The sequence below is a fragment of the Haliotis rufescens genome, unplaced genomic scaffold (assembly GCF_023055435.1).
Source record: "Haliotis rufescens isolate VD_foot unplaced genomic scaffold, xgHalRufe1.0.p SCAF_11, whole genome shotgun sequence".
Lineage (NCBI taxonomy): Eukaryota > Metazoa > Mollusca > Gastropoda > Lepetellida > Haliotidae > Haliotis > Haliotis rufescens.
Genome location: NW_025963791.1, coordinates 28,706,392 through 28,720,259, shown reverse-complemented (window position 1 = coordinate 28,720,259; position 13,868 = coordinate 28,706,392). Strand labels below are relative to the sequence as shown.

Genomic DNA, 13,868 nt, shown 5'->3' with positions numbered 1-13,868 from the left:
TATAGATAACATTAACTGTATGAACCCTGAAACTGTATCCAGGGATGCGTTGTAGACAAGTCTTCGCATGAAATACACACCCCCAGGTCCAAGATGGCAATGTCAGCTATCCATTGTACGTATGTCAGCATGTCGACTAGTCAGCGTGTAGATGTTTATCTATGTCCTTATCAAGATATATAATGAGGGCTATCCTCCTTTGCCTACCTAACTTTAGCCTGATCTGTGTTAGTGTTAAAGAGGTTGTACATAGCATGGGAATAGACATCAATCTTTGTACATTTCAGAGATAGCATTGACATGATGCATGACCACCAAACAGTTAGAATGGGTACTTGTCATGCGGAATGTTAGGCCCTGTTGAGACAGTATTTGACTTCAGCCATAAATTTTCATTTTGTACAGGTAGACATATTTCACCTTTCGTCTTTACTTCTTCCTAACGTATTGGTTATCGAACAATTTTTCTGTTCAAAGTGCTATTTTCACCTGTATATTCTGGTTTTAAAAATAGGAATTTGTTTGTGATTTTGTTTGTGCTGCATGCAGTATGACGTTTGTACCAGCTGTTGTTATGGACATGCAGTGAGGTGACAGCTACTTGTCAATCTCAGGTGTTGCATTATTAATGTAGGAATATGTACATATACAACGAGCTGGATACATTTCACTACAGCTGAGTCATATCCATGGGAAGAAGGGTCTTGATTTGAAATCACATGTCATCATGATCATGAGACAAAATCTGAACCATTTTTCCAGTCCTTATTGGGGGCATGGGTGGCCCAGTCTTCTAAAGCTCTGCGATTCGCTGTGCAGAGTTGCGTCCCTTGGGCACACCAGAAACCTATGATGGTGGGTTCGAATTCTGGTTCGCCCCGATTATATTTCTAGGTTTGTCAGCACCATACCTGTGCTCATGAATTTCACCAAAGTGGTAAACGTCTGAGACCTGCATCACTTCGGTCTTTCCTCACACATTAAGCTGACATGCCATGATATAACTGGAATACTGTTGAAAGTGGCGTTAAACCCACCTCACTCTCTCTAGTCCTTATTTGTTATCCATTTATTTCAACTATTTGCTTTATCTATCTCAAGGCAACTACAGTTGATCACCCTTAATAGACAGAAAAGAACATATGTATTTTCATGACTGTTTCAAAGTCCTCCCAATTTGATTTGGTACCAAGCAAATCTTCTTGTCACAACATATATTTTCTGTTAGAAGTTGGTAAAAAACAGTATGGATGACAACAATATAGAATAGTTGTCGTCCACAAACTATCTTGTCTTTTTCTGTTAAATGTTTTATCATGAAGATCTACAGTGACCCTAGGCTTTGTTCCACATAAAACACACATGTATATGTCATGAACTAACAAAACACAAACCCCAAAACACACAACCACTCCCTCCCTTAGTCCCCCCCCCCCCCCCCCCCCCCCCCCACCTATTGCAAGTTTCCAAATTTCTCAAAATTGAAAATAAGCAACCCTTATGACCCCCAGGATGCCTCACCTTTTGGACACACCCTGTATGGCAATCACACGAAATGGCCTTCTGGGTGCATATGCGAAATACATATAGTGTCAGAAAGCTCACATTAAATCTCCATTAGAAAGTAATGTCATGTATTTTATGGTCATTGCAATGAGTGGCACCAAGTATATATCAAACTAACTATACCTGTCAATCAAAACTGACTGCAAAATGTACATACATTTTACCATCAATTTCATCTTCCACATGACTAATAAACAGCTGACACATTCATTCATAAGTCTACATATTTTGTTGTTTATTTCAAAATCCCCCGTAATGACTGACACAGGTTTATAGACAACATTATCCAGTCATTCAAGTACACACATGTTATCGTCTATTTCAATATCCTCTGTAATGAGCGACACTAGTTTACAGACTACACACTCTCTGTCATGCTATTGACAATATGACAGGCATGTTTATTACCCAGAGTTTGATAACAGGTGATTTGAGACAATCAGCCTCCCCTCATTATCTTGTCTCCGGTCATTTAGGGTCAGCGGCTGGAATTTGTGTCTCAATCTTTATGTGATGCATGTCAAGAAAAGAGCCGTGATGAAGTATTTACGATGATGCTACTACATATTTATCCCTCCTCCACGTGTTCCGCTCCACGTACACACTGACCTAGGACGCAGATAGATCCCTCTATCAGTGTAAACTGAAAATACACCATCCGATCCTGGTACAGTAAACACACATGTTGTGTAAAGTGTATTAATTTTGTATTGCAGATGTATGTCACAATATGTTGGGGATAAAATACATGACAAATTAAAATTTGCTATTATTACTTATATTAAGTATTAATTGTTCGTTTCCCTTAATATATTTTGTTGATCCTATTTTTTAAACTCCATAAAGATACTTAAAAAATATACAAACAAGCAAAATAAATAAGAGGCAAAACAGATATCGGGAAAATAATGATAAGGACAAATGAAGATAAGAATATGGATTTTGCAACTCCAGAACTTGAATTTTTAATCAAACAGGAAAAGGTACACAATTATGTATTCTATTATTATTGAAATGCATTAATCATGCAGATTAGCAGCATTTCAAACTCAGAAGCCATCCAATCATTGACTATTTACAAAATCCCCCTCCGTCCCCAGCCCCAGGCTTGCTGCCATACTTAATCTGATTGGCTAGATTATCCCTATTATCTTTATACAAGCCAAGTAAGTACCCAACAAAGGTGACACCTAGACTTCTTTGAAAGTCTTAACGAGCAGGCTCCATGGACAGGTATGGTGTTCTAATTAACCTTTGTTTACACAGACAAACAGTGAGCTGTGGTCAAGACTGGCTTACATACTTAATGATCTGTGAAGTGTTAAATAAACAAAGTATACAGTTAAAACAACAGTAAACACCATGCCATGCTTCCCACATTTAAGGAGGCCAGTTTTGTCAGCACAACCATTTAAGATCTTAGGTCCACTGGAGTAAGAAGAAGGATATTTTGTGTGTGTTTTGTAATTTTGAATTTATTTTCAAATATATTTATCAAGATGAGGGAACTTGCAAGAAACTTATTTGTTTCTGCTCTGCATACAAGCATAGAGGTAGGTATCAATTGCACGTTGTTTTGTTTATTGCATTTGTACCATGATCAACTGGTTATCTTATGCTTTGGATAAACTCAAAAAAGTGCCAAAGATTTAAAAAATATTCAATTCACATCTCTTATATCTGTTTTCCTTTATTCTCCAGTCTTCAAGAAGCCAGCCTGCCATTGGTCTAAAACAGACACCAAAGTCAAGGGTAAGTTGTTTTTTTATCATTTCATTTATATTTTTAAAACCCACACCTAGTCATATGATTGATGTTTTAAGTTGAAAATTCAATGTTTAATCAATTTCGAAACCAGACACATTTCTAACACGTTGCTAAGACACACATGTACTTGAACATCTTTAGGTGCAAAGGCCTTATCTCACTGAAACACACATGGAATTTTAACATGTATTGACAGGTCTATTTTAGCACTCATCCTTTGGTAAGAGTGCATTTTAAACGATTCACAACAAAAAGTCTGTAAGCACAGCGTAGGAAAGCTTATGGTAAAGTTGCAAGTAAATACATTTGAGCCCCACCTCCCTGTGGTGGTCCTGTTTCTGTCCCCATGCTGCTGGCAGATTTCGACACCATGTTAAAAATAGCTTAATCTTAATCTATCCTAAATCCTTCAAGATTATATTTCCTGTAATTTTTGTTTGAAATAAGGTTACTTGGTGAATTCTATTTAGAGGCAGTCGCAATTTAAATGCTTAATCCCATCTTGACTGAGGTTTTCAGATAATGAATAAAATGCAACAATTCAGATTTGGTATTAGAAGCTCCACCTTGAAAAGTGACATGTAGAGATGTTTATTGCATACATCAAACGCAATTATATAGTTCTGTGCAAACAATATGAAATGTACAGACAGTGAGTCTAGCATGGACACAATAATGAAATATTCAGTAAATAAACATGACAGCCCTAAGTGTAAATTTAATGTCATATCTATCAAAGCTTCTCCGTGACATTGAAGCTTGTGTTTACATATCCCGGTTGCAAAGTGATGTGTCTCTCCAAAGTGATTTGTCTCTCTCTCGTTGGGGGAATGTAGATATCTGCAGACAAAGAGGGAAAAATATTTGCTGTATGCACTCTCACACTTTTTGTCCCTTTTCAGTAGACATTTTCTTAAACGTGCATAATTGTTTAGAAGAAGTCCTATTGTTCTTCAGCATGTAATCTATTTTTAAGTGCTGAAATGTATGTTCATCTGTTTCCCCAGTAGAATGACAAGAGTTATAATCGCATCTACATCTAAATCTATTTTCTAAATGCATGTCTTAAAGGTTATCCGTTTCAATGACTAAGCTGTCGTCACGCCAGTAGCATGTTCATCTCACTTTGTTCATCTCGACAACCCCTTAGCCTTGATATGTAGCTTTAACCTTACAGTGCTTCTTTAATGTAAACCATCCCCCACGATGTCTGCACATGCATATGTGTTTGAAATCGACCACATGTATGGTAAACAACAAACATACCGCTACATATCGCTTTCTCTCTAAGCTTTGATTTCGCTGTTCATATCTTGAACATTGAAACCAGATAACAAGTTTCAGAACTTCTGAAGGAGAAAAATATTCACCCAATGTAATCGACTTGGTGGCTGTTTGACGAAAGATGTTTTGGGGATTGAATATGTGTAAACAATGGGTGTTTGGTTTTAATAAACATCTGTGTTGTTCCATGTAGGATTTTAGATCAAAGACAACAGTAACCTTGATACATGAAGGAAAACATGATTGACACTTATGGTGCGAAGAATGCCTTCTACCTCCAGCAGGGTCGGTTTATGAACTGTTCTTTTGTTCATTTTTGATGGAATAAATTCCTTCATATATCCCCCTTTCTATAAACATATAAAACGTCAATGCTAGAGAATAATCACTCTATGAAGCACATCCCATTTGGTGTATAAATAGGTTCAGTTAAAGCATTTTCTTCTTCATGTTTATGGCATAAATTCCTGCATTTGTCCCCTTGAAATTATAAAACATCAATGCTAGAGAATAATCACACTATGAAGTATGTTCCATTTGGTGTATAGATAGAGGTAATAATTATGTGTAAATTGGTTATGACACCAAGTGTTCATTAATGTACGTATTCATAGCTGCAATTCTTTCTTCACCTACCCCTTAATTTTTCATTTTTTCATTTCTTTCTTTATTTAATCCTTCATTTATGTCGAAATCTTTCACTTTATCCTTCATAACATTTGCCCAATGTTTTTTCTAAATACATTCTTGACTTTCCATTTCTTTTTATTCCCTATTCTTCATTCCATGAAACAATCCATCTGTTATTTGCTCTTTCATTCCCTCTTAACCCTGGAACCATCACCCCAACGCAATTATATCAACACCAGTAACATCATTGACTTCCATCATACACTGCTGCATATTGATTACCGGGTAGTATCATATAACTCATCACCATACACTTGACCGTGACCCTATCAGCTGATAATACATCCCCTCTCCCCAATTACACATCCCAGGCTCCAACCTGACCCCACCGACCCGGCCTCACCCCAGGGACAGGGGAGGGGCTGGACTTAACAAGGAGGCCACCCTGGGATGTAATTAAACAGACAGGGTTGGAATATGACCCGAGGCAATGCTAATGCTGAACCTTAATTGCTGCTGCTGTTTTTGTTAGGGTACTTCTCTCTGGGTTACCTTCTGACATCTGTTTGAATTGTCTTGCTGTCATGGCTTCAGGAAATGAAATCAAACTTGTTTACCTTACTGGCAAATCATTTAGTGACTGAGGCTTTCCACTACAGATTTTATTTGACTCAATATATGACCGAGATCCTACAAATAAATACCTGTTTATCCCAACGCAGATGTGAATACATTGTATTTCAAAAGTTCTGGATTAATTGATCAGGCATGTTAAAATGTCCGTTGTGTGTAAGTATGCATTTGTAGCAATAATGGGCTGCGAAGCAGGGTCTCGGGACTAACAGGGTCCAGATTAACTAGTGTTGACTATAACTCAAAGAAGACACATGTTTAGGATAAACATCTTTTTTTTTACTGTAAAGATCTATATCGAAACCTCTTCTTTACAGTAAAATGAAGTTATCCATAAATTGTTTTTACTTTGTCATCCGTCAACTTGTAAGTGATGCCTATCAAACAAGACTATATCTCAGCCATAAAAGTACCATATTCTTTAAATTTTCCATGCTTAAATAATGTATAATGTTTTTCAATGTAAATGTCACAATCAAAGAAAAACTAAATGATATTACATGTTTCTCCTATTCAAACTTCTTCACATCACTTTTCCCTTTTCCATCTCCTCCAAAGTGTCCCTCTTCCCCCCCTTCTGCAACCCTCACCACAACAGGGGTAAGACAACAGTGCTACTCACTTGCACCATAAATAAGATAGCGCCAATGACCAAATTGCATCGGTCACTAGCTGTGGCCCCACTTTCAGGAATGATAGCACCACGATCAACCTTTGATCTTCCCCTGCTCGTCACACTGAAGCTGGTATCAGAGGAATTCTCTCCATCATGTTTCCTCAAGCTTATCTTACTTAATACTATCTCTATCTCATCTTAGCACTCGCCTCTCTTCACATCCATTTGTAACACAATATTGCTTGCATTCCCCCCTTATCAAGCCTTTAGAGAGTTTGATTTTACTTTGTACATTCCATTCCATTCTTCAAAACACATCTAAATGATGACATTAATTATTTTACCGTTACCTTTGTGTGATGACTTATTCCCTGATGCTTTCACATCATTATAGGAATTCATTTTATTATTTAAAAGATCAGGCTTATCTACAACATATAGGTTGATTAAATTAAAACCAGGTTGTCGGCTAATGATTTCAACATGCATAACAGTCATTTGAAATGCCCTAGATTCTTAAATTCCTTTGAAATACTCAGCAATCTGTTATATATTTACAGTGGTAATCCTTGAGAGTTTTTCTGACTTTGATGTTTCCGTATAGTTAATTGTCTTACATCATATATAACACCCACATTTTAGTTTACACCCTCATTCTGGGGGGACCTACTTGGCACCTATCTGTGAACCCTGTGTCTTTGATGTCTATATCCCTATTATGACACCTCAACTATATGACCTTGTTAATAGCACTGGGACAGTGTCTATTCATCAGTCTTACATTGCCCACTATATCCTGAACATGGTATGTATTTCATGTCTATATCACAAGTGTTGAAATGTCCACAAACTCTGAGCTGTTCATTTCAATCACCTGTGTATGTCACTCCTGTTTCAAGATTCAAAATGTTATTTCACACTCACCAAGATTTATATACTTAAAAGTGAAAACTACAATCCAGCGTCATGTATGAACATTGGGATTCATTTCAGGGCGTATATTTGAGAGCGATTTCTTCAGAAAATAAGAGCGCTCCCCAAAACAAATAAATTATTTTCTTTTCATTACAATTTCTTATATAAATCAGACAAATTTACTTATGTGAACATGTAAAAAGAATGTAAATTTGTTCCGCCCAACATGTTGATATGTTTATATGCATGTTTTTCTTGTTTACCCCTGACCTCGCCCACATCGACTGGGAATTTAATTAGTGTTTCCATGGTGATGAATCAAATTAATCACTCAATTTGGGGGAATTCACCAAAATCCATATTTGTCGCTTCCTTTATCAAAAGGATATCATCAAATAATTCCATCTTGGTCATTAGCGCATAAAATTTTGTAATTGCTGTTTCCTGATCGTTTTTAAGTAGCTTAATGTCAGAGGAAAGAGTGGCCCAAATTTCGCTAAAATCAGGAATGATGGAATTGGTTTGTGCCATTCCTATAGAGACTCCGAGTGAATGAGTTTGGATCCTATAACAGAAGAAATTATCGATTGATGATGAAAATGTGACTCATTCAAGATGACCGTGTTAGCAAGGGGTGAATCACATTGGGCCGAAACCGTATTGCAATAAAATGTGACTCGGACACTTGTTTGTTTACAACGACTCTTGCCTTATTTAAGATGGTGCTAGATCCCCACTGACTATTTTAGTACCAGGAATGGTTTCTGTGGTGTCGTTTTCAAGTCAGGATTTTATGGACAAGAAAGAATTCACATGTGTGAAGATGAACGAGTGCTTTTCATGGACTAAGTGCCTATCCGTGTTTTCCTGTTTCCCATTCAACAAGAAGGTATTCACGTTTTCTGCCTTGATTCCATATTGCATGTAATATTTATGCTTTGATTATTATCCAATATCGGCATCTTTGATATCAAAATATTATGGCATTTCTATTGATCGTGTTCTGTTATTCACCATTTCATTCAAATCGATCATTTTCATATTCTGTGGAATCGGAACCAAGCCATACCTGTTATTATTTCTGTTTTTTTCAACAAGTTGTATTCAAACCAAGTGGTAAACACTTTTTTTAAACCATGAGTCAGACCTGTACTTCACACCAATAATCTAATTGTTCAGGCCCTCTGTAATCTTGTAATTAAAGATTTATGACGATTTAGTTCATGACTCATTCTCTAAAGGCTTTTCTCTCTTTGAAGAAAGTCCATTACACATCTGAAAAATGCATTGTTTAAGATGCTGTACAATTGAATTCATACAAATTGTTTGAATAAAATTGAATTCAGCAACCAAAAACATCAGATAGAATACACAGGGAATCTTGAACTAATTATATTTAAACTTAAATATCAACAGTGACTTGTTGTGTGGCAGCCATCGGGTAATCGGATGTTTATACCACGTGTCTAAGCACTGTTTACTATATAACTGACCCTCACTCTACTTCAGGGTAAAATGACACCACTTGCAACATCAAGTCCCAGGACCAACCCACTACGGGCTCTGAGATCTTAGTGTTAACTCAATGCCCAAAAAATACTTTTATCAGGAAACTAATTGAAAAGTATTTTAAATTCAGATCTCTGGTGCCAGTGCTGTTACATTGCTTCTATTCACAGCATATATTTCTGTATAGTTGATGAGACATGTAATCCAGACTCTTATGATAAATTTCAATGACAATAATAATGTCCTTTTGTGTATCACTTCTAAACAATAATCAGTATGGATAAAACATCCACCCAATATTCTAAATTTTAACAAACAATAATTGTCAAATTTCCAATATTTTAAAGTATTCGTGTGAATTGTGACTATGTGAATAGTAGTACAAGGATAACCTAGTGATTACTAGTGTCCAGACATTGGGACCAGACACCTTGTCAATATACACTGCCAGACATTGTTATGACAGCCTTGACAGCTGATGTCACTCGTCAATATACACATCAGTAGGGGTGCTAGATCCCACACAATGACTTGGCTGACAGCCATATCTGAAGGTGTCTTGGTAATTAACTGACCAATGTGGTATAATCTTAGGGTGACATTAGAAGAAATCAATTTCAGGTTATGATTTATTCATTTTACAAGCATCATATTTTTGTGAGTTCTTTTGAAAAGCATCAACTATAAAAGTAATAAAAAATATAAGAGTTACATTTCCTTAACATGCTTAATGCAATTAAAAAAATTGTCGTTCTTTTCCCTGGGAACATGGTGATTAATTTTCAAAACTATGTCAAGTACAATTGCTGCCTCTCATGAAATTCAGCTTGAAATCCTAGAATATTGTGACATTTTTATAAAGCACAGTCATCCACCCACACAGTAAACCTTAATTACACACACTGCCCATACACACTGAAAGCAGACTGCAAGAAAGTCATTGGGACAAGGCCTCCTGCCCAGGTAGGACAATGGGGGTTTGATTTGTGGGGCAGTCTTGGCCTAGCGCCCCCGTCCCCCCTCCCCTTTTCATAGAAGCAGTCACTTGACACCCAGCCCATACATTCCTCCACCCTGCTAGCAGGGCTGTTCCCACCCATAAATGTGAGTACCTGTTGAGTATAATGGTGACTAAGTTATGCAGAGTTTAACAGTGGTACTATTTACTTACTTAGTTTGGGTTTTAACCTGTGCCTTCATTTGATACCTGATTTATAAGGTGATGAATGGGGATTGAAGCTGGTTCTGGATCTCATTTCTGTTTCAGTGTTTTTGTCAGTTTAGGTAATGTAGATTTTATAAATATGAATTATTAATATCTGTTATTATCATTACATTGTTTGTAATATTTCATGAAACCCTTGTGGTATTTGCAGTTTTAACTGTAGTTTAGGAATCATTCTGGGTCATTGTGTTCATCCCTTATTTCATTCATTGATGTTTGAGCATGATGGCTTACAGACAAGATTGTTAATACCATTAGTCCCACCTTCAGTTCATCAATCCCTCCCTGATTCAGTGTATTGTCTAACACATCTTCAAGCCCACCCCAGTTCCTACTTTAATCCTTGCTTCCGGGTTATTCCTCCTCTCTGCTTCAAAGCCTACCCGACTTTGATACCGAATCCCATCCAACACTGGCCCCTCCTCAACCCCCCATCAAACACCTGACCATACCCCAGCCAAATCCCCTCCAACAATAACCCCTTGTCCACCTAGCCTCCCCTTGTAACCCACATCCAAGCCAACAAACCCATACTCTTACAAAGAAACTTCCCTAGCCTTGCTGCAAGGCTGTACTGAATGGTAAGTCCTTTGGTGTATGGTAATTCTATCATTACAATAGGCAAGTCTAGATACGCGACAGTCACCAGTCTCTTAAAGGGACAACATGTTCATTTTATATATATAATCTAGAAATCATGATAACTAATAACTTTTGCCTTGGAGACTTGTGCAAGTCTAATATGTCCTCAGCCTTCCAAATCCCTTCTCCAAAGCCAGTTGTGTGGCACCAGCCCCCTCCTTCCTCCCTCCCTCCCTCCAAGCTGTAGAGCTCATTGATATTGGTGGCAGGAATAGACTCAGTACTAGCAGTGGGAGTGCACAGGGCCGTAGCTTAAACATGAAGCACTATCCTCCATCACTGGATGCTGGGAATATCTCTCATACCTATCACTGTCTGCTTGCACTGACACTCCCGTACTAAGATTCCATTCACACTTCACAACTCGAGGCCTCTGCCAAAAGTCAAACTTGTTTCCTAACCATGGACTAAGTGATGGATCCGGATACCAGTGCTAACTTAACCGAGGTCAGCCCCGAGCTTCGAGACATAAACGGAGGGACTTAGAATCCAAGACAGGAGTGGGCTTATCGTTGACTTCTAACATTGACCGGTGTGATCTGTTTCAACAGGAAGCTTGTGTTTTTGTGTACTTTCAGCCGACCATCTTCGGTACGATCGCACAAGACAAGGCTCCGACTGAGGATCGACGGAGGGTAAGTCAATGTTTTAGTTTTTCTCACCCCTGGGTTGAAAGAATAAAACTGAGAAACACACTCGGTGTCCAGTCCAGTTTTTGTCACTATCACAAGAGCTGGTGTTGATAACACTTGTACCGTGACAGGGCGGTGACAGCTATTGACAACTCTGAGTAGCCACAGACAGGTTCTTGACAAGCTAGACATTGGTTATATATTCCAAGACTGTTGGTCATTTCATAGCCATCCCAGGATTCACTGTGTCCATTCTTGGATTTTTTTTCAGGTAAGGTTGTGTATAGCATTTATAATCATGTCTATACCGTTGTATTATTTTTCAAATTTTACTTATCATAAATCATACCAATTATTGGTTATGTATCGATAATCAAGGCTGTTTGTTATGATTAGAATCTTGAAGGTAATGTGAGTGGATACAATTCAGTCTATTTCTGTCCCATGTGCAGTCATCGTAAATAAGTTATCTCAAATTTCTTTGTTGAAATCAACATCCAAATACCATGCCGGAGCTACTGTTAAAATGACATAAACATTCAGAACGGTCATCCCTCATAGTGTTTTGAAATTCGTTTACCTGCTGTGCAGTTGGCAATGGATGAAACACAATCTTCCAGACAGAAAGGGGAATGGGTTTAACATGCCACAAAGTCATCAGTTTGACTCTTCCGTTTGTCTGATGATGTTGCTGATAGCCCTAATGAAAACATCTGCTTGGTCATCAAATCTGAAGACAGAGAGATCTTTGAAGATAATCTATCCTCATAGTACAAATGTCTGGAATTCTTTTCATGGTGGGGAGTGGTCAGTTGATGGTTAAAGTTATTAGACAGCCAATCTGAAATGTCAAGACTGTTTTACAGAAATGCAAACTGTATTTATCTAATTTGACGCCAGAGGGTTGAAATTCAAAATTTAAATTTTTTATGAAACACATTGAAATTTGAATGTTTTGATATAGAAGCCTAGGGATTGTATATGTATATATTTTACATATTTATAAATTCAGACTTACAGTAAACTATGGTTATAACAAACTCAAAGGGACCACTAATTTTAGTTCGTTATGACCACAGTTTATCATAAGCATATTTTCAGCACCTATACAGCAAATGGCTGGGACCAAAAAATAAGTTCATTGTATTTGTCAGTTTGTTATGAGCGTGTTTGTTATAAAAGTAGTTAACTGTACTTTGAATGACAATATCTGACATTACATGAACACTGAACCAGTGAAAGTATTGTTTGGAATAATTCAACCAGTAACCAGTTCCAGCTGCCCGAGAGGGGTCTAAATATTGCATGTGTAACTGATGGAACAAACAGTGCATGGTTGCTGTGACAGGGGGAGACTAAGGCATGTAATGGTCCATGTAGCTGTGCAGATGGGCATATTCCACATCTGTTGAGGAAGTCACTAAAAGGCACGGAACACTTGTGCGTAGTGTAATTGCCCTGTGGAAGGCTCTTAAACCTCCAAACTTAAAAAAGTATTTTTTCAAGATTTAAAACTTCCTGACGGGTAGAGGGGTGATGAAATGTGTTTTAAAGAATAGAATGCCATCTGTTTGGAAATGTCAGAAATTCTGTTTTATTAATTATGGATAGTGAGCGTTGACATGTTTTTTTAATGTAAGCATGCATTAATTATCATGGCTTATTCAGTTATTTCTATAAATATTCTGCCAGACGTAGTGATATAATAATACCTCAGTCTATCGCAACACAATCTAAAGCAGATTTGGAAGAATCCATTTTGGGAAGAACTAATTGACAATTGTTTTGTTTGTTGTTTAACGCTGCACTCGGCAATATTCCAGCTATATGACAGTGGTCTGTAAATAATCAAGTCTGGACCAGACAATCCAGTGATTGACATCATGAGCATCGATCCCCACAAATTGGATACAATAACATACATCATGAGTCAGACCACCCGTTAATCAATCACAAGCATGGTTCAAGATGTCTATGGGTTGGGTAGGTGAATGTTGAATGTATCAATAAGATGGCGGGTTTGATTCAAAACCACTTCTAAATGCCTTCATTGTTGATGTATATCAGCAACATCTTCTATAACAGGGGTCATGTTTTCAGTGCCACAAAACTTGATCCTTGCTGCAAGTGTTACATGAGATTTCAGATTTCTTTCAAATATTTACATTTGTTGATAACCCATGTCTGGTTCAGTGGTAAAGTGTATAACTAAGAAAACATATAAATAGTCTCAATCTTTGTAAATAAACATAATGGTTGCTAATCTTTCACCAAATTGACACACAGAGGCGCCAAGGTTCCCGCAATGGCGCCATGATTCTCCTTATGACTGTAGAATTTAAGGAAATTCACATGGCATAATGATTGCAAGAACTGTGTGCTTGTAGATATCAGATCTATCGTGATTTCACAAGGTTCTGTTGAATTCTATATAATGAATTTCATTTTG

At 37.4% G+C, this 13,868-nt stretch overlaps 1 protein-coding gene across 8 annotated transcripts in view; it reads left to right on the top strand.

Annotated features, from left to right (window-relative positions):
* The window catches only part of LOC124132604 (ras-GEF domain-containing family member 1B-like), a 151,543-nt gene that overhangs the window by 117,638 nt on the left and 20,037 nt on the right, over nucleotides 1-13,868 (top strand). For 7 of the 8 annotated variants that reach the window (XM_046496598.2, XM_046496601.2, XM_046496599.2 and 4 more), the window contains 2 exons: nucleotides 3,268-3,318; nucleotides 11,366-11,422. In XM_046496598.2, coding sequence (XP_046352554.1) covers nucleotides 3,268-3,318; nucleotides 11,366-11,422 — 108 coding nt within the window. Of the gene's footprint in view, nucleotides 1-3,267; nucleotides 3,319-8,075; nucleotides 8,301-11,365; nucleotides 11,423-13,868 lie in introns of those variants that run through there. The other variant, XM_046496602.2, reaches the window with a different exon arrangement.